Source organism: Bombus huntii, chromosome 14 (genome assembly GCF_024542735.1).
Source record: "Bombus huntii isolate Logan2020A chromosome 14, iyBomHunt1.1, whole genome shotgun sequence".
NCBI lineage: Eukaryota > Metazoa > Arthropoda > Insecta > Hymenoptera > Apidae > Bombus > Bombus huntii.
In genome coordinates this window covers 99,781-118,242 of record NC_066251.1, presented here as the reverse complement: position 1 = coordinate 118,242, position 18,462 = coordinate 99,781, and the positions used below count along the sequence as shown (strand labels likewise).

Below are 18,462 nucleotides of genomic sequence, written 5' to 3'. Positions count from 1 at the left end.
TAATATATATATATATATATATATATGTATATATATATATATATAAATAAGTATATAGGAATCATGTATGAAAAATCAATGTAATTTAAGTGAGTGAATCTGGCGAGTATCGAACCACGCGGAATGAAATCAAGTCTGCGCCGCTCCTTCTCCTTTTTCCACTGTTTTATCACTTGTTGTTAGACCGCGCAAGTACACGTTGTTATAATATTTAGCAGGTGAAACGAATCTCCATGATATTTACCAAACATCATCGATCCGGATAGGGGACGGACGAAGCAATTATCTCCTATTAGGAGACAAAAATGTTAGCCGCCATAAAATATCTCCAAGTACATCGAATCCATCTTTCACGGTTAATAAGACTCTTTCGCCTCTTGTATCGATTCGATTGATAGATGCGGTCACATCATCTTTTCGAATCCTGAATGTCGAAATTTAGATCATCTGCTGGCCGATCGGTAAATTGGTTCGGATGGTTGATCAAATAGATACAAGATCCAAGATACCGGGCTTATCGCTCGCTATTTCACCCGAAAACTTTTCAAGTTATAAGCATACAGAACTAGCAGGATACTATGATCTCTTCGAAATCACAAGGCCCGCCGCAAAAATCTAAAGTAAGCTATGATTGAGATTAAAATGTAGATACATTGTACATACGTAACCATATTTATTTTTTTTCGGCATTTTTGTTCTCCCGTTTTCAAGGGTAAAGAATAACGATCGTCGTTAACTAAATCAAAAATATTTATTTTGCACTTCATTGAAAATATGTACATGTATATTTTAAGATTTCCAATTAGAAAATTTTATTTCAAAGTTTTGAGAGAGCATGTTATATATGTACACCTAATTTATAATTCCGCATTGATAAGACTTCTACCTTTAGGGTAAGTAAGGAAGGTAGAAAATAAAGATGAAAAGAAAAGATTGCAAGTGAACATGAAAAAGAAGAGCGAATGATGTGCGAGGGGTGTCGGGATAAAAAGAAACGAATGGAAATAAGGAAAGGATATTTTGCAGTATTTTTCCTTGAAATATTCCTCTCTCGTGCATGAGAACAACGTATCTTCTTAATAATCTTTGGAATGCAGAAAGTATTTAAACTGGTATTTTCATAAATACCACATACGAAAATACGTATATGTATTCACTTTTTCTTTCTCGTCGAAAATTAATTGTAAGTTTACAATAATCCGTTTTGATCAAATATATGCATTTATAAAAAAAATTCAGAGAATATTGACGGGAGTACGATTGCGACTGATGAAATTCTCAATCGAAGTTCGCTGGTTCGTTTAAAGTTTTAAATGCTTCGTTGTTCAGTTTCGTCTGTCTGTTTTCGTTGTTTCTATTATAGATACGAGATTTTTAAGCTTCCCCGTCCATTCGAAATTACCTAGTCGAATATAAGAGATTTTGTTATAATCGAGATCGAGGTGCAATGGCCTTTGGCATCTGTTTCGCAAATCACCGTATGTAACGATAGAAAATAAGTGAACGAATAAGTGAAACTAAACGAAAATTCATTTGGTACATATAAATTATGGCTTACAAAACAGTTTATAAAACGGGATTAATCGGAGTTACATCAGGACTACATACATACATACATACATGCACGAAATCTCTTATAGAAGCGACAGTGTGTAAAGGGTATTTATTATTTATACCGATATTTATTTATTCCGATAAAAAATCGGAAAATAGAGGAAGAAAAAAGAAGAAAGGGAAATTATGGAGGAGGCGGAAAAAAAGAAACGGAAGGAACGAAAAAAAAAGAGACGATGACTCAAGAAGTGAAAGGTTGACTGTTTATTCGTCTGTCTGTTTCTCTGTTCGATTGCATGATCTTTATTGTAAACGAAAGGCATCCGCCCCCCCCCCCATTCCGTTTCGTAGATCTGAAACGTGTTCCAAAAATTCTCGTCGGGATAGATTTGACGGTGAAGAAGTGGAGATGGGTGGTCTTTCTTTCTCGGCTTTCGTCAATAGCAATCGATCGTCGTTCGTTAGTCTGCGTTTATCAACGAACCAAGTCGCGACTTGTAAACAAGAGTGTGATTCTGATTCTGATACATAAGTGTTTACATCGTTTCCTTTCTTCCGTTCAATTGACTCGAAGTAAAATATGTTCTGTTAAAGTATTGAATATAAATTAATCGACTAAAACTTTTTACGGCTACATAAAAAAAAAAAAAAAAAAATGCTATTCTTCGATTAAAATGAAGAATCCTGTGTAAAGTGTTGATAAAATCCTATTCGATACGGTGAAAAAGATAAACAAGAACCTTAAAGTGGAACGATTCGATTCGTTAACTTAACTTCTCCCCAAAGTATTCAAAATTTGACGGAACAGTTTGAAATAATACGATCGTGGCCTGCAGTGTATTCTTTAATATCTTTTATACTAGATCAAATCTTTTGTAAACGTTAATGCGTACAGTGATATATTCCTTCTCTTTTTATTTATCATAGGAATTACTTGTTATTTAATTTATTATAGGAATTATTTGTTGGAAGAAATTATTTGTTATTTAATAAAAGCTGTGGCAAAAAATTTTTTAAATGGAAAGCGACGCAAACCATATGGAGGAAGAATTAATCGAAAGGAGGAGAGCGACCACCTTGGAAGAGTGTTCCCGTATAATCGGGGTGAACGGCGTGGTTCGTCACAACAGAGACTCGTTTAAACAACTGTTGCTGGATCTGGTGAATATTTTACTAACTTAATAATCGAGTCGATCGGAAGTAAATATTTTTATGAAAATTTCGAAATGTTTATCTCTTTTCATTCATTACGTGTATTAATAATCTCACAAATATAATATAATATAATACAAATATAATATAAATTCTAATATTTTGAGATATTACACACACGTATAGAGATAATGTTACACAGCGGTATCTATACTCTACATATGTACATATCTCTACATGTACACAAGAAACAAACGAATAGTTACGAATAAAATTAGAATAAAATTAGAACGAACGGAAAAAGATGCTATCGGGCCGATTCCGATTTTCTCATTCCACTTTCATTATCATGGTGAAAGCGTACCATGGTGTATCATGGGCACATAAAGGGAAGTAAAACGGTAAACTCCAGATACATATGTACATACTATATACATATATATTTTAATATAGCTACGTATACCAGAAGAAATCCTGATCTTACAACGAACAAGATTTTAGAAGCGATTGTTGCAATCTAGAGCTTCTAGCAATCTAGAGCTTCTAGCAATCTAGAGAGGTAGGTAGGTAGGTAGGTAGGTAAAGAAGAATCTCAGCTTAAACGTACTAACTAAAACCATACTAAGAAAACTTGACCAAAATGTTACGAAACATGGTGAATGTTGAACAGTACATATTCAGGGAATATACAGATATGTATGTATATCAGCCGTTCGGTGATTCAAGAGTCGAAGTCAGGGGGCAATTATAAGTAACTGTCTGATTAAAGGAGAAAGATTGCATAGGTATTGGGCGGTTTTAGGAAAGCTGAAAAGAGACAAAACGATAAGAAATAAGACAAGGTCGTGCTTTCCATTGAAAGCAAATAACGCCAAGGTTAGATCGTTATCGAGCAGAGGAATGATTTAATATCGGAGAATTCGCTCGCTCAAGGGAAAATGAGAGACAACGGAGACGGGACCGGAGGTAACGGCAATGGGATTTATCGAAGGCCGGAGATTTCGATCAAGGTGACCGATTGCCCGGAGCCAACGAGCCTCGTTCAGCCTCACGCTTCACGTTTCATGCCTCCGGCATATTCAGTGCTCGTCATTCGGTCGTGTTCGATCGATTTTTACTCGATGATGATCCTGTTTCTCGAACAGAGAAACGAGGAACGAGACAAAAGATTACTCGGTGTTACCGGCATTACCGGTGTCGGACCCCGGTTAACCCTTTACACTTTATACCGCGAAATAAGCAAGTGTGTTAAAGAGGGGGTTTTCTTTTTTCGTAATTTGTGGTAGCGGCACGATATCATTCGAACAAATACAATATACCGTTATGCCTACCGTATTATGGTGTATAATCGCATCCATGATTATGAAAGAGGTATGACGATGAGTTGAAAATCTGAAAAATCCAAATTTATTATTATGTGAAATAATATACATATAGAGTAATATGCTGCAAGTATTCCAGTAAAATAATTGTAAATTGATCGTTTTTTAAACATGCACAAATTTCTAATCGTGCCTATATTTTACGAAAAATTGAAATACCAACTATTAAACATTTGTTGTTAACTAAATTACATTTACAATTACAATTACAATTAAATTTATTTAACTAAATTTACTTTCTTGCCAGTTTACGTTATATATCTTGTAAATATCGATTGTGTCGATTATATTTTCTATACGCGTTGTTATTGTTCATTTTTACGGAGAATACATTTTTTTGTCATTAGGTGGTAATGACAAAATTCGCAATCACTTAGTTCGCAATCACCCAGTATATTTCAGAGACTGCTTCATCTCAGAAAATATGTACTCATTCGCTCGAATCATAAGCTTTTGAAAATATCACTTATTAAAATATCCTTACTACTCCAAGCTTTTTATTTTCTTCCTTATATCATTATATTATATAGTGATTTTCAATAATTTAGAGGTTTAAGATGGAAGAAAAGACATTTCTTCCTCGATAAATTATACCAATTACGCTTTTCACCTTCTCTAAAATCTTCAAAATAATATACATTTCAGACGTTGATGGAAAAAGTGTTTTCATTGTTCGACCGCAATCAGGATAAAATATTGACGCAGGATGAGTGGATCGAATTCTTGAAGGGAAGATTGAAGTGAGACCTATTATATGTATACATGTATTTATTATCTGCAAAATCATGTTACAAATAAACACTACCTTTTTACATTTATCGTTTACATATTACATACGTTGTATTAAACTTCTATGTTATTGTGACAGATATGACAAACCAAACGATCTTATTATCCAGCTCGAGAACGTTGCATACAGCATATGTGGCGATAATCCAGTAACTTTTCCGAAATTTCAGCAGATATTTTCTACTAAAGAGGTAAGCGTTATCGTACGTTTACTAGGACACCGATCTACATGTACATGCATACATTACAGATCGTAGATAAATTATTTCGACGGATTGACGAAGAAAACTTGGGATATGTAACATCGTTTCAAATCATGGAATTCCTCTCGACCATTAGCAATACAAGGTAACATTATTATCGTCGCGTAATTATCTGGAAAGAAATTTGATCAATATATATATCCTAATTTCTTAAGATCTTTTATTACGTCATTTGTTACGTATTTGTCAATAGCTCGTTGATGTCTTATAAAATTTGTTCAAAGACCACTCGCCGGCTTCGACAAGCGCAGTTTGGAATGGCTGGAGAAACTTTTTAAACAGACGGTGGGCAATGAAAAGGAAATTAGGCGCGAAGAATTTAACAAAATCGTCACTTCGAAGAACGTAGGCAGAAGGCATAAGTATTTCACATTTCAAATTTGCAGTTTAATCTTCTTCTCTCGAATTTCCTTCTTTTTCTATTTAAAATTCGATTTCGTTCATTTTATAATACGAAATATTAGATACATATAATATTAGACACCATTGATTGGTCACCACCCCTTATTGTTACACCTCGGTACTTTACCATACATATCTATCATTGATTCAACTTCAACTATCAACAGTATAAAAAGAACAGTAAATGTTCACATACTCCTGAAATATAATCGCAGATATAATTTCTTTTCAGCCGTTTTTCACCGACCGGGTGTTCCAAATTTTCGACAAGGATAATTCTGGAACGATATCGCTTCAAGAGTTCCTCGATGCGATGCATCAGTTCGCTGGAAAGAGTCCCGACGATAAGATAAAATTTCTCTTCAAAGTTTACGACATAGATGGTGACGTAACTTTAAATATTAAACGAAATTTCTATCAGAAGAACAAAGTGCTAACTATAATAATCGAAATTATCGAATCTAAACTGTTGTGAAATCTGTTGTTCGTGAAAAGGTGACGGATTAATACAACTTCGTGAATTGGAACACGTGATGAGAGCCTGTATGGAAGAAAATGGTATACAATTTAACGAAGAACAAATTGAGGAATTAACTGTGGCCCTGTTTGATGATGCTGATCGAGCTAACCGAGGTGCCATCACCTTTGAAGCCTTAAAAAAACAATTGGAGAAGCACGAAGGCTTATTAGAAAATTTATCGATTAGGTGAAAAGGGCTCTATCGGAAAATCACATTTTCCGTTTATTTTAACTGGGAATCCTCTTAACTAAAGAAAAGTCTTAAGAAAACTCTTAACAACGAATATTGAATTACAGTATCGACCGATGGCTGGTACCGCCAAAGCCGGAAACGAAGCGAAAATCACGATTACAATTCCTCACCACTTCATTGCGCCCTTATCAGTTAACGAAGCCATATATGAAAAACAATTACGTTTACATCGTTTTCATCTCGATCTTCGTCTTAATCAATGTGGCCTTATTCCTAACAAGACTCTACGAATATAGAACGTCTAATGGCTACGTCATGGTTGCGCGTGCCTGTGGTAAAAGTTTCGCCTTTGCTATATTTTATAAATCACCCTGACTGATCATTATCAGACTGGTCACACCGGAATATCATTCGTATTTTCATAAACGTAATTTTAATACAGGTCAGTGTTTAAACTTCAACTGCAGTTTCATCCTGGTTCTTATGTTGCGTCAGTGTATTACCTTCCTACGAACTCATGGCTTTAATTCTGTACTACCATTAGATCAACATATCTATCTTCACAAAGTGACTGGAGCTCTAATTGGTATCTTCAGCGTAGTACACACGGTGATGCACCTTCTTAATTTTGGTACGATACCATATTATACCACGATACGATACAATTGTACAAAGTACAGTATCATCGGGTCGTGCGTAAAGTTCCGTCGAATTTCCCAAGAAGAATGCTCGCAAATTATTCTTTAGTCAACTGTAATATTCATTCGGATATCAACTGTAATTAAGGAAAATTTTATTCTAAAAGCGTTAAATGTTTTTAGGCACTATTGTGGTGTATGACGAGGCTTTTAACTACAATAACTATACAATGTATGAGTGGCTATTAACAAGTCGGCCAGCTCTATTTGGGCTCATAGGAGGTTATGCAAACCCTACTGGAGTCGTCCTTATCGTTCTCCTTGTCGTAATAACGATGTGCTCCATGCCGTTTGTTCGACGCGGTGGATGTTTCGAGGTAATAAGTAATCTCTCGTTGCAGCCGTTACATCATCTTACAATTAGACGTTAGTAAATTAACAAGTATATCGATCGATAGACTTTAGAGAAGAATCCAAACCGTTTAAGGTGTAACCGTTTAAGAAACATTGTTATCTAAATTTGTCAAGTTCAAGAGAGATATTTCCTATAAAATATGGCAATTCATTTTTATCGTATAATACGCTGCTGCTATGCTGCCTACATTGAAATAAACATAGCATAAAATAGAAAATACTTTACAGATATTCTTACTTAAAATCGAAAATACTTTACAGATATTCTTACTTAAAATAGAAAATACTTTACAGAAATATTTTACAGATATTTTATTGGTCACACTTATTATACATACCATTCTGGATTTTGACGATACTACATGGACCGAATTTCTGGAAATGGTTCATAGGACCAGGTACCATATACATGCTGGAAAGGATACGTCGAATTGCCTGGTCTCGTTCACAATTGGGAAAAACGTACATAAGCTCAGGCCTTCTGCTACCATCGAGAGTGACGCATTTAGTCATCAAGAGACCTCCACATTTCGTCTTCCATCCCGGCGATTATGTTTTCGTCAACGTTCCAGTTATAGCTCGTTACGAATGGCATCCTTTCACTATTAGCAGCGCTCCAGAACAAGAAGGTTCAAATAATTTATTTTAGACAACTAATTCCAAATTATGCGTTTATTTTAGCGTTTCTTATGCGCTTATGCAAAAAATACACAAAACCCGTACATATGGGTACATAATACGCAGATATGTGTGTATACATGTAGGATACCTAAATACAAAATATCTAGAATAGGGTATTCGTTACAAATTCTCGTTAGTGAATCGTATCTTTATTTTACTTTTACATCTTTATAGTATGTATAGTTTATAAAAATATGAATTTGCATAAATAGTCCGCAGTCTGGAAATAATTCGTACCAAGTCATCGCACGAGTAATGCTGTTTTCCTTTTTCTTTTTTTTTTTTCAATTTAAACAAATGTTCGTATCTCGTTTAGGTGACGTAGTTGATCAGATAGAAAAGTCATCAGGTATTATAATATATATATATACATAAAGTACACATCTTATGTTTGATTTTCACAGATTACATATGGCTTCACATACGAGCAGTAGGTGAATGGACGAATAGTCTTTACTCGTACTTTGAGAAAGAGCAGATAAAACTTCAAAGAAACAATACATTTCCTGTTGAGAGTTGCAGCAGCACCAGCGATGCTCCTAAGCAAATGTGAGTTCCGTGCAGTTCTGTTTATCGGTTGACCCGTATAGTTGAAACTCTCGCTATACATATACATGTGTATGTAGTACGTAGACAGACAACAGACGATAAATGAAAGATACATCATTCTTAATCGTTTCCTATTCCTTCGCGATATAGATATCTTAACGAAAAACAACAACTAAATGCCAATGACAAGATACTCTGTACCAATACGACAAACGGAAATCATCGTTGTTTCGACAATTCTGTGTTTGTTCCTGACAGTGAAAAAATAATACACTCGCCACAATCTGCAAGCGGTAATTTATTTGAATTTTGTTAAATTATTCGAAATCCGAAGGTCTTTTAGAATCAAAGTTTATTTGCTTCGTAACATGTTCTATCTCGAATTTGAAATCTCGAATTATTATCAGAATTTCTCAAATTGCTTTCCAAGACGCTTTCTATAATTCTTACTCGTTTTATTCTTTTACTTTTACTTCGTAAAATTAGGCACAGCAGATAACAACACGTTATCGAACAAGCGGCAACTTCGTCATTCGCTGTTTAGTAGCAGGATCCCTTTGGAAAAGTCTATTTCGGTACCTAACATGCTGCCAGGAAGGAAGAAAAGTGAAAGATTAGCTGTGTAAGTAACAATAATTAATGTTTCAAAATTACAATTACATGTTATTGTTTTTATATTGAACAAAACAAAATATTCATAATCATATTTGTTCAAATATTAGAGAACTATTACTATTATAAATTATAATATTTTACGGAAAAAATTAATTTCGATGGCTACGTAAAACGATCAAGTCGTTTCTTTCACAGACTTCGCGATTACACAAGATCGGAATCGGAAAGAAACTTCAACGACCGTGAAATACGCCATAAGCGTTTAAAATCTATAGACCAGGCCTATTCCAGCCCGCAGAATAAAGGATTAGCACAAAGTTTCCGGTACATGCGAAATAAACCCACAATAATTGCTTTCAAGACTCCAAGTCTGGAAAACTACGAATTAGAATCAACAACATCCGCGAACGGATACGGTAAGTCACCGTGTTCCCACGTTTCTTCTTTCCCCGAAGTTAATCTTCTTTCAGAATAAATAGCAATTTTCTGTTTGAATAACGTGAACGCTCTACTTATTACTTATAAATAGAGTGGTTACCGATCTCCTCGATCACCAAATTTCAATCCCGTACAATATCTTTCGTTGAGAGCTACACATATCCAACTTTGACAAATTGCTTCGTCTTCCTTTAATACCTTTTTCAATACCTGTTTCAATTTTCTAATTAAACTGCGGATATCTGTGCAAATTGGTATTTCTATGAATACATGCAGATAGAAGAGCAGACAGAAGAGCTTGTTGTTTTTCTACTATTCGTTTTCTTTGAATATGATTCCCAAAACGTTTTCATTTCTTATCTCTTGCACCTTAAAATAAAAAACTTGCGATATGAAAGTAAATTGACAAAGTTCTTGATGAAATAGTAATGCCGCGAACAACCGTGGACGAATACGGGAGAAAATCATGGAATAATCCAATAATAAATACGATGCAAGCAGCAGCAGAGGAAGGTAGACTACAAATGAAATTCGAAGAAACTTCGAAAAGAGATTACGATGATATCAAATCTGACGATCCTTCGGATGTAACACTAAACTATACCGTCGGGAAACCATTGGAGGTATATTACATAAATATGCAATGCTTTAATTCAAAAGTTTAAACTACGTAAGTTTAAGTAATAGGGATGTTCGATATTTATTATGCTTCTACGTTGTATTATAAAGAAGTAATAAAAAAAATTTGAAATTCGATTTAAAGACCCTTTAGTAAAAAGGGTTATGTATATACGTAGGTAATAAAGGCAATTATGTAATAATAAAGTAATTGGTGTGACATATGGAAACTTGTAATTTAATTAGTAATTAAATCATTATGTATTCAGATTTTTCTGGATGGACCATACGGAGCTCCTTCGAGTCACATATTTCAGGCCCAACATGCGGTTTTAATCGCAACGGGAATCGGAGTAACACCTTTCGCTTCGATATTACAGTCCATCATGCATCGTTACTGGAAAGCCAGGCACACTTGTCCAAAATGCAAATTCTCCTGGGCCAGTGAAATACCTGCCACCGTGATGCATCTTCGTAAGGCAAGTATCTGTCTCAGTCTCTGTCACTTTTCTACGCAATCTTAGAAACTCTTTGAAATACTTTAAATGATATTCAGTATATGAAATTACACCGTCTTCACAAATCAAAATAAAAACCAAATATTCTCAAAATAATCCATATAGCGATAATTTCAAAGCATTTGGAATAAAGGATTTAGTATAGTATCCAGACTGTACAAATTTTTGGCCCGAATGTGCCTTTACGGGCACATATTTTCTGTCGCGAAAGCCGAAAATGAACCGGAAACGAGCGGTTCTGACCTATAAATTCATCCGAACATTTGACCGACGAATGTCTTAACTTTAAAAATCTGTGTAAGATTTATTACACGGAAGATTACACAGAAGTGAGATAAACAACAAGCGCTGAGCGATTTATTGAGCGACGGACGAACATACAGATGGGCGACGAAATCCTGTCGCAGTTGGTACTTTTAATATGACTAGAGATTTTTAATTAATATTGCCAGAACGATCGCCACGTACCAGCGAGCTGAAAAAGCGATACATAAGATAGAAATAGAAATAGAAAAAAAATAACTGCATAGAGGCCTCTTGTGTCCTTGTCTAACGGACGCTAACGGTTTGTTCTTCTTTTGCGAAACAGAAGAACTTTATTTCTCTGTTCTTCCAACCAACGGCACCGCAACGGTCTCGTTCGTGTCCATTCGAAATAATCTGACGACAGAACGGCGTCAGTCTGCATGCCTGATTAGACAACGATTAAAAGTCCTTCTATACATGCTTCTCTTTCTATTAACATGTCGCATCTGCTTACCTAATAACATATGACTCGCGTACTCAATCCTTGTATCACTGTATGCTCTTAACAAGGCTGTTCTTTTTAGTTCATCGTTCTTCTTACCTGTTTGCCGCTTGTCACGGATACGTACTAAAATACAAACATAATAACTGAAGATTGAGCGACAACCTTTTGTCTTTCTGTCCTTGTCTAATTAGACGTACACACTGACGCTGCTCGTGAAATCGATGTTGCACTTATATACTATACTATATATACTATATATGGTACGATAGCGCATGCATTATTGGACAAGGAACGCAAAAATTCTTTTCATTATATTCCTGCATCGTTTTTCCGACTCGCTCACGCACTCCATCTTCATATGTACTATCTCTATAGACCATAGAAAGCGGTGAGCGATAAGCGACGGAACGAGTGATGGCCAGAAGACAATGCTCTAAATGCCTATTTTGCCGCCTATCGCTTAAATTCTCGTATTCTCTGTATTTCTTGATTCGACAAGCTCATTGCTAATTGCTTCTCAGCTTTTGAAAACATTATCGATGTATCCATATGAAAAGTATATTAATTCTATTACTAAATAGTAAGTAGATAATATTAATAAATTCAATATATGTACGCATATATTTTATTTTAAAATATTTGATTATCAATGAATCGTCACATCTACAGGTAGACTTTTTCTGGATCAATAGAGATCAACGATCCTTTGAATGGTTCGTGAATTTATTATCGCAACTAGAAATGGAACAAGCAGAGTTAGGCATCGCTATGGAGCGGTTTCTTGAAATGCACATGTACATTACCAGTGCTTTGCAGAAGAACGATATGAAAGCCGTTACCTTGCAGCTAGCTATGGACTTGGTTCACCAAATGGTTCGAAATCGACAAATTTCTATCCTTCTTCGTTACTTCTCTACTTTTTCGTATTATTATTGGTGTAAATCAAACGAACAATGTCTTCACCACTGTCTAATAAAAGTTTTATTTTCCCCACATATTTTTAATCTTACATACGTATATTACGTACATGAAACATGATGAGTTTTAGTTTTCACAGTTTTTTTTTACAAATATTTTTGCAAAATATAGTTTTGCAATAGTTTTAACCCTTCTTTCGCTATGAAAGTCAGGAGATTTTATTTTTATTACCATTAACAAAATCCTTTCTATGTTCTCTCTTAAAGAAATCACCTTTTTCAAATATACTTCTATAAATTCTGTTATTAGAATGTTAAATATTATAGATGTACATAAGACTAAATTACTTACTATGCCGTCTGATGATTTTAATATATGCAATTATGCAAACAACATGTGGCTTTTTTTTTAATTATACGTATATTTGTTGTCACATGTGTATACACGTACTTCATAGCGTTCAAAGGGTTAAAAACGATTTTGATTTTTATAAAACGAAATGATTTTATAAAACGAAAAATTAGATAATTCCACAGAAATAAATGGCTTAATTTTTCAGGAAAAACGGGATCTTATAACAGGTTTAAAAACACGGACGAATGCTGGCCGACCGAACTGGGATAAAGTATTCAAGCAGCTTCAGGATCAGAAGAAAGGCAAAGTGACAGTCTTTTACTGTGGTCCGCCGCAACTGGCAAGAATTTTACGTTACAAGTGCGACCAATTCGGTTTTATCTTTAGAAAAGAGTCATTTTAAGCTTTTTACGAAGAGAAACCATACCATAATGTTTATTTATTTATTACATCGTACTGTTGCCAGATATGTTTATAAAATCTCCATTCATCATCTATTATGTTTTAAAAGTAATGGCATACACCTTAACTAAATGTTCCATTATATAGTGAATGTTATCTAATTTTGTTTCGTCTAGAATCAGTATAATCTTTTCAGTAATGTCATCCAAATGCAAAATTTTTACTTCATGTTATTCATAATTCTGGCTGTTTCGTGCATCAACCAAATTGTTATTAATACAAGGAGAAAATTTATTTGTCGTTCTGTCATAATCGGAAAATTTGTCAAAATGCGACTACAGGGCCTAACTAACGATCGTCAAATTACTTTTTTTCCAATTTGCAATCAGAATTGCGATATTTGGCTAATTTCAAATGTGTAACAACTTCATGTGTCATACGATGTCCGTATGTGTACTCTGTCCGACGAGACGAGGCAGTAAACGTAATCAAATTTTCTTTACTATATGGTCTAGTTAATATATATATCAGTCTGCTTATTCTGCACAACATTTTATTTGTTATTAGAAGTAAGAAACAATAAAGGAAATTAAACTCGAAAATTAAATTAATTTATTAAATATAAATATGTGAAAATAACTAAAAATTAATGACGAAAACGGTTAATTCGAAATCACGTTAAAACCGTCCAAGTTAATTAAAAGAAATGGAACAAGCGCTCTACAAGAGTATATGTAAATAGAAAATTCATCTAAATAAAGTTGAAATAATCAAACTAATGTGATTCATTTTATATAAGATTGGAGAAAATGCTAATATTTAGAATGATATATAATAATAGATCAAAAATACTTAAAAAGTTTGCAGACTATCAACTAATATTATTAAAATAAATAAATAATTGTATATTTCAGGGAACAGTAGATGGTGATTTGTGACAATTAATTGTAGGATTTAACATGTGCATTGGCGGCGATTTGACAACCTAGGAATGTAAGACAATTACGGCTGTGCTATTGAATACAGATAGTAAATTACAGTAAAAACCTATTCATGAAGCACAATTGTAAACATAGATTGCAAACAAAGATAATACGTGAGAAAAATCTTATACATCGTCCTTCCTTTATTACAACTCGTCGTAAGCGCTTAATATACGCAGTTAATTATTATTATTATTATTATTATTATAGGCTTTTCTTATAGATAAAGAAATATAGATAATAAATTATTACATATGTGAAAACAATATCAATATATATCTTTTATTTCAAAGTTTAATAACACGAATTATTAATAAGGTTTAAAATGCACAACTAATAAATAAAATATAAAAATATACAATTCACATACATAAAAAATAATTTCTATCTTACATTTCACCTTTATCGTGCTTGTTCCTTTATTCATCAAGTATAGTGAATCCTTTTCCATTTAAAACCAAACTTTGGAATGTACAAGTAATTGAAACCTCTTAGATACTCCAGAATGAAAGAATTAAATAGTTCTTTCAACCGTGTTTACAAGCATGACTGCTTTATTACAATATCTGATATTGAATTCACAAGGATGTTGATACCATGGTTCGCCATCAATTTGCATGGCGCAAGGTTTTATTATCTTTACCTGAATTTTATAAAATGTTTGTGAAAAACAAAAAAAAAGATAGTAGAAATATAATGTAAATGATATCATACTACACATAATGCTTCTTTAAATCTTTTTAAAAGCTCGATCTGTTGATTTGAATAAACTTTGAAATACCTTTATACTATTAGCTTGTCCAAGTCGATAAGGCTGAGACAATCCCACTTGAAGTTGAGCCATATGAAACGATGAATAAAGCGCAACTACTTCTAATTTACCATCATTGATACTTTGTTTTCCATATTCTTCGTGGCCTATTCAATATAAAACGTTCACATTTCTCCAATTGCTTCACATATAAAAGGATATGTGTAAGTACCTTCCAATCCCATATTCCACAGATCAACTCCAGCAGCCCATGATGGAATGTTTAATATTACGATACTTTCGATGGATGGCAAATTCACTTTCTCTTCGTCCAAATATAATTCTATATTCTTATCAAGATCTTTGCAGTCCCGTTCAACTACTTGTTGCATACCAAAGCACAAGTATAGTAGCTATCAAAAGCACATAAACACACATCATTTTATACAATAACAAAGTAAATATCCAATAAAATAGAGAGTACCTTATTAAACAATCTACTGCTATAGAAGTAAAAACGACTCTCTCTTGTACGATGAAAATTTAATGTTACTTGTGCATCTACTCCCACGCTTAAGTAATTATACATGTAAAATGTTTGCTGTGAACTTCTAAGTCCTAATCCACCATATGGTTTTACTATCACAGTCCACCTAATAAAATATTTGGATAATTACGCATATTAGAAACAATTTAAAACGAATTGTACGGGATATTTTCTGTGCACCTATCGAGTTCCACTTTTTGTGCTTTCTGTATTTCATGCAAAATATCTGCAGGATCCTTATCTGGATCGTGCTCTTTTCCCCAGCCTAGTACTCTTGATAAATCATTTCCTGTTCCCAGAGGAATTACCGCTACAGATGGAACTGGCTATTACAAATAAAAATATTTAATTCACAAATATACATACATACATATATATATATATATATATACATACACGTATCTTTTACATGCAATGTTTCCCAATGTCTTCGTGTATTAAAAAAAGAAAAAAAAAAAAAAATCAACATTGAGATCTCTACAAGAAACAATGTTGTTGCAAGGTATATTAGTTTCTCTTTTCACATAAAAGAATTGTCAGTAGTACGGATATTACCTCCAATCCAAGCTTATGAATGGCATTCAATAACCAAGCTATTGTTCCATCTCCGCCTGCTACAAGGACTGTACATGTTACTTTCCCAAGTAAGCGACACCATTCTAAAACAGCGACTGGATCACGCTCTGATAAATCAACAACTTGTGCAGGATTTAATAACCTTCTGAACAGAGACAAGATTTCTGCTCCATCATTATTACCAGATCTTTTATTGGCTGAAGATAAATTTTATAAACTAAATTCTGATTTTCAAAAGATTATACTTTATACATATATTATAACAATATTATAATATTATAATATATAATTATAATATTATTATAACATTTATTATATTATTTTCTTGTGCTAACTTACCAACAACTATAAGAGGATTCCACTGAGGCCAATTTGGAGGTATAACCGAACAAAGGTATAATCTACGCCTTACAGTACTTCGCAGATTTAAACTACTTGGTGGAATTATCATTAACTTAAATTTACCAAAATCACATATCTAACAGAATTTAAAAGATAACAATAAGTAATCAATCATTCCTATAGATTGTAAGCAATTGTAAAAAAATATTTAGAAAAAGCATACTTTAGAAAGCTTAGACTTGCAGTTATCATGGACACATTTTTGACACCAACAGCACCACCAATCTGTTAGTCCAGGTTCCACATCACATTCCTCGTTACATATTTCACATATAACATTTAGAGCTAAATTACCTTATATGAAATGAATAGACAGAAATTAACTTGAATAACTTTATAATTTAATTTAAATAATTTAGTACATAATTTAAATAATACCAAATATTTAGAAACAAGTAATAATTTAATTTTTAATATATATTGTTTATAAAATGTAGAAACATAAGAGGATAAAACATACCCTTTATCCAATGGTGCTTCATTGGCTCATTTGCGCTTACAGTAATAAGTTTGCACTTTAATTGCTTATCTGCAATCTTGACACATGTAGGATCCGCACAAACACCACATGAATCACAGATCAAACCATTAATATTTAACAACAAGCTTTCACAAATGCTACAATAATATGCCTACAGATAAAAGCAATATTTGTAACTTTTATATAATACCTATGTACACATGTTATAATTTAAATAAATTTTATATTTAACATTCTAAATTAGTGTTGTCTAAAATGATCAATAGATCATTTATTTCAATCGATTCATACTCAACAAATTACTTTCAAAACCTAATTCATTAATTATCAATAATTTTGTATTTCTGTAATCAATAGTACATTCATATTTACATGTATATTTATGCTAAAAATGAGAGGATTGTAATTATGTTATATACAATAGTGTAATTATAAGATACGAAGCTTGCCAAATATAAGTGAAGATATATGCATATAAGCAATATATTTGTTTATATATAAAACATGCACAGGCACATACCTTCGTTTCCCTTCTTATAGATTTCCAATTATGCTCTTTGGTAACATCTCTAATATGAATATGGGGCTCTCGTACAAGATACCGGAAGAAATTTAGCATAAGTATGAAAAATATGGTAAATAATGCACACAGAACATTGGTACTATATCCGTCCTCTAACATGTTATTAAATAAATTTTGTTTCTTCCGAAATCATCACATTCATAAAATGATTACTGCTGTCAAATATATTAATATATCACAGATACTTTTATATACCTCAGTTTCTTATATCAGAAAAGCTTGTTTCATATGATCCTAAAATAATCTGACACCTTTCTTCTCGTTTCGATTGCATCAAGAAAAATGAGCTACAAACATGAAAATATATATTTCATTCGAATAATTAAAAATGTAAATAATAATGCATAGTGACATTAACTTAATGACATTGGTTACACAAACACGAAAGAAAGACAAATAAATACATTACCATATATAGAGAAAAATATAATAACAGTAAAAAAAGCTATTCCATCTTGATAATCACACTAAATAAAATTGACAAGGAATAAAATTTGTATACCTTTCTTAACTTTTTTTACCATCAAGTCATTTGAATCTTATTTGCCTTCTACCGCACTGTCCGCCGTCCGCTGTCCGCTGTCCGCAGTCCGCACTGCACTTCACTTCATTCTATATGAACTACTCCTTGTGCAATGTAATGTGTAATAATCTATACATACTGCCAACATACTAATATAGAAAAATAAAAATTGTAGTGTTAAATCATTTTCATTGCATGATTTAATTCATGTATGTAAAATGCAAATTTGTTTATTAAATATTCCTTATTCCACGCCTATTTTTATAATATAAATAGAGTTTCATAAAACTACGAAATTGATCTTGAAAATAAACTATAACTAATTATAATTTTATCGAATTAATTAAAAAATTACATTATTTACACAAAATTGCTCGTACAGTGTAACATAGTGTTAATAGTAAACAATATCTTTGTAATACCTGATAATATATATCATCTTCGCATATATACATTACATTAGAAA

At 32.9% G+C, this 18,462-nt stretch overlaps 2 protein-coding genes across 6 annotated transcripts; one reads left to right on the top strand and one right to left on the bottom strand.

The window, feature by feature from the left end:
• The first annotated feature begins 92 nt into the window (after nucleotides 1-92).
• Nucleotides 93-14,399, top strand: LOC126873247 (NADPH oxidase 5). 4 transcript variants are annotated; one of them, XM_050633936.1, is made up of 21 exons: nucleotides 93-620; nucleotides 2,510-2,715; nucleotides 4,734-4,828; nucleotides 4,957-5,068; nucleotides 5,128-5,225; nucleotides 5,365-5,485; nucleotides 5,775-5,925; nucleotides 6,038-6,248; nucleotides 6,359-6,588; nucleotides 6,697-6,885; nucleotides 7,076-7,269; nucleotides 7,614-7,935; nucleotides 8,304-8,336; nucleotides 8,392-8,536; nucleotides 8,687-8,829; nucleotides 9,023-9,158; nucleotides 9,347-9,567; nucleotides 10,016-10,212; nucleotides 10,477-10,690; nucleotides 12,150-12,349; nucleotides 12,954-14,399. In XM_050633936.1, the coding sequence occupies exons 2-21, from the start codon at nucleotides 2,572-2,574 to the stop codon at nucleotides 13,149-13,151; spliced, it is 3,354 nt and encodes a 1,117-aa protein (XP_050489893.1). In that variant the 5' UTR covers nucleotides 93-620; nucleotides 2,510-2,571; the 3' UTR covers nucleotides 13,152-14,399. The 4 variants fall into 4 exon arrangements, with proteins under 4 accessions (XP_050489893.1, XP_050489892.1, XP_050489895.1 ...); XM_050633935.1 differs by having other exon boundaries at nucleotides 96-620; nucleotides 10,477-10,686; nucleotides 12,146-12,349; XM_050633938.1 differs by lacking the exon at nucleotides 2,510-2,715 and having other exon boundaries at nucleotides 97-620; nucleotides 10,477-10,686; nucleotides 12,146-12,349.
• LOC126873252 (diacylglycerol kinase epsilon) lies at nucleotides 14,391-18,134 on the bottom strand. 2 transcript variants are annotated; one of them, XM_050633945.1, is made up of 11 exons: nucleotides 17,976-18,134; nucleotides 17,411-17,760; nucleotides 16,870-16,945; nucleotides 16,573-16,703; nucleotides 16,347-16,485; nucleotides 15,987-16,204; nucleotides 15,612-15,757; nucleotides 15,369-15,537; nucleotides 15,117-15,297; nucleotides 14,915-15,051; nucleotides 14,391-14,776 (listed from the first exon to the last, which is right to left on the bottom strand). In XM_050633945.1, exons 2-11 carry the CDS (start codon nucleotides 17,570-17,572, stop codon nucleotides 14,648-14,650), a joined length of 1,488 nt encoding a protein of 495 aa, XP_050489902.1. In that variant the 5' UTR covers nucleotides 17,573-17,760; nucleotides 17,976-18,134; the 3' UTR covers nucleotides 14,391-14,647. The 2 variants fall into 2 exon arrangements, with proteins under 2 accessions (XP_050489902.1, XP_050489901.1); XM_050633944.1 differs by having other exon boundaries at nucleotides 16,870-17,041; nucleotides 17,976-18,124.
• Between the last annotated feature and the right edge of the window lie 328 nt (nucleotides 18,135-18,462).

Coding starts and splice junctions, on each gene's coding strand:
- LOC126873247 (XM_050633936.1), top strand. CDS start 2,572: ATGGAAAGCGACGCAAACCATATGGAGGAAGAATTAATCGAAAGGAGG. Junction 5,069..5,127: donor AGATATTTTCTACTAAAGAG/GTAAGCGTTATC, acceptor CATACATTACAG/ATCGTAGATAAATTATTTCG. Junction 12,350..12,953: donor TGGACTTGGTTCACCAAATG/GTTCGAAATCGA, acceptor TTAATTTTTCAG/GAAAAACGGGATCTTATAAC.
- LOC126873252 (XM_050633944.1), bottom strand. CDS start 17,572: ATGTTAGAGGACGGATATAGTACCAATGTTCTGTGTGCATTATTTACC. Junction 15,538..15,611: donor CAAAAAGTGGAACTCGATAG/GTGCACAGAAAA, acceptor ATATTTTATTAG/GTGGACTGTGATAGTAAAAC. Junction 14,777..14,914: donor GACAAGCTAATAGTATAAAG/GTATTTCAAAGT, acceptor TATAAAATTCAG/GTAAAGATAATAAAACCTTG.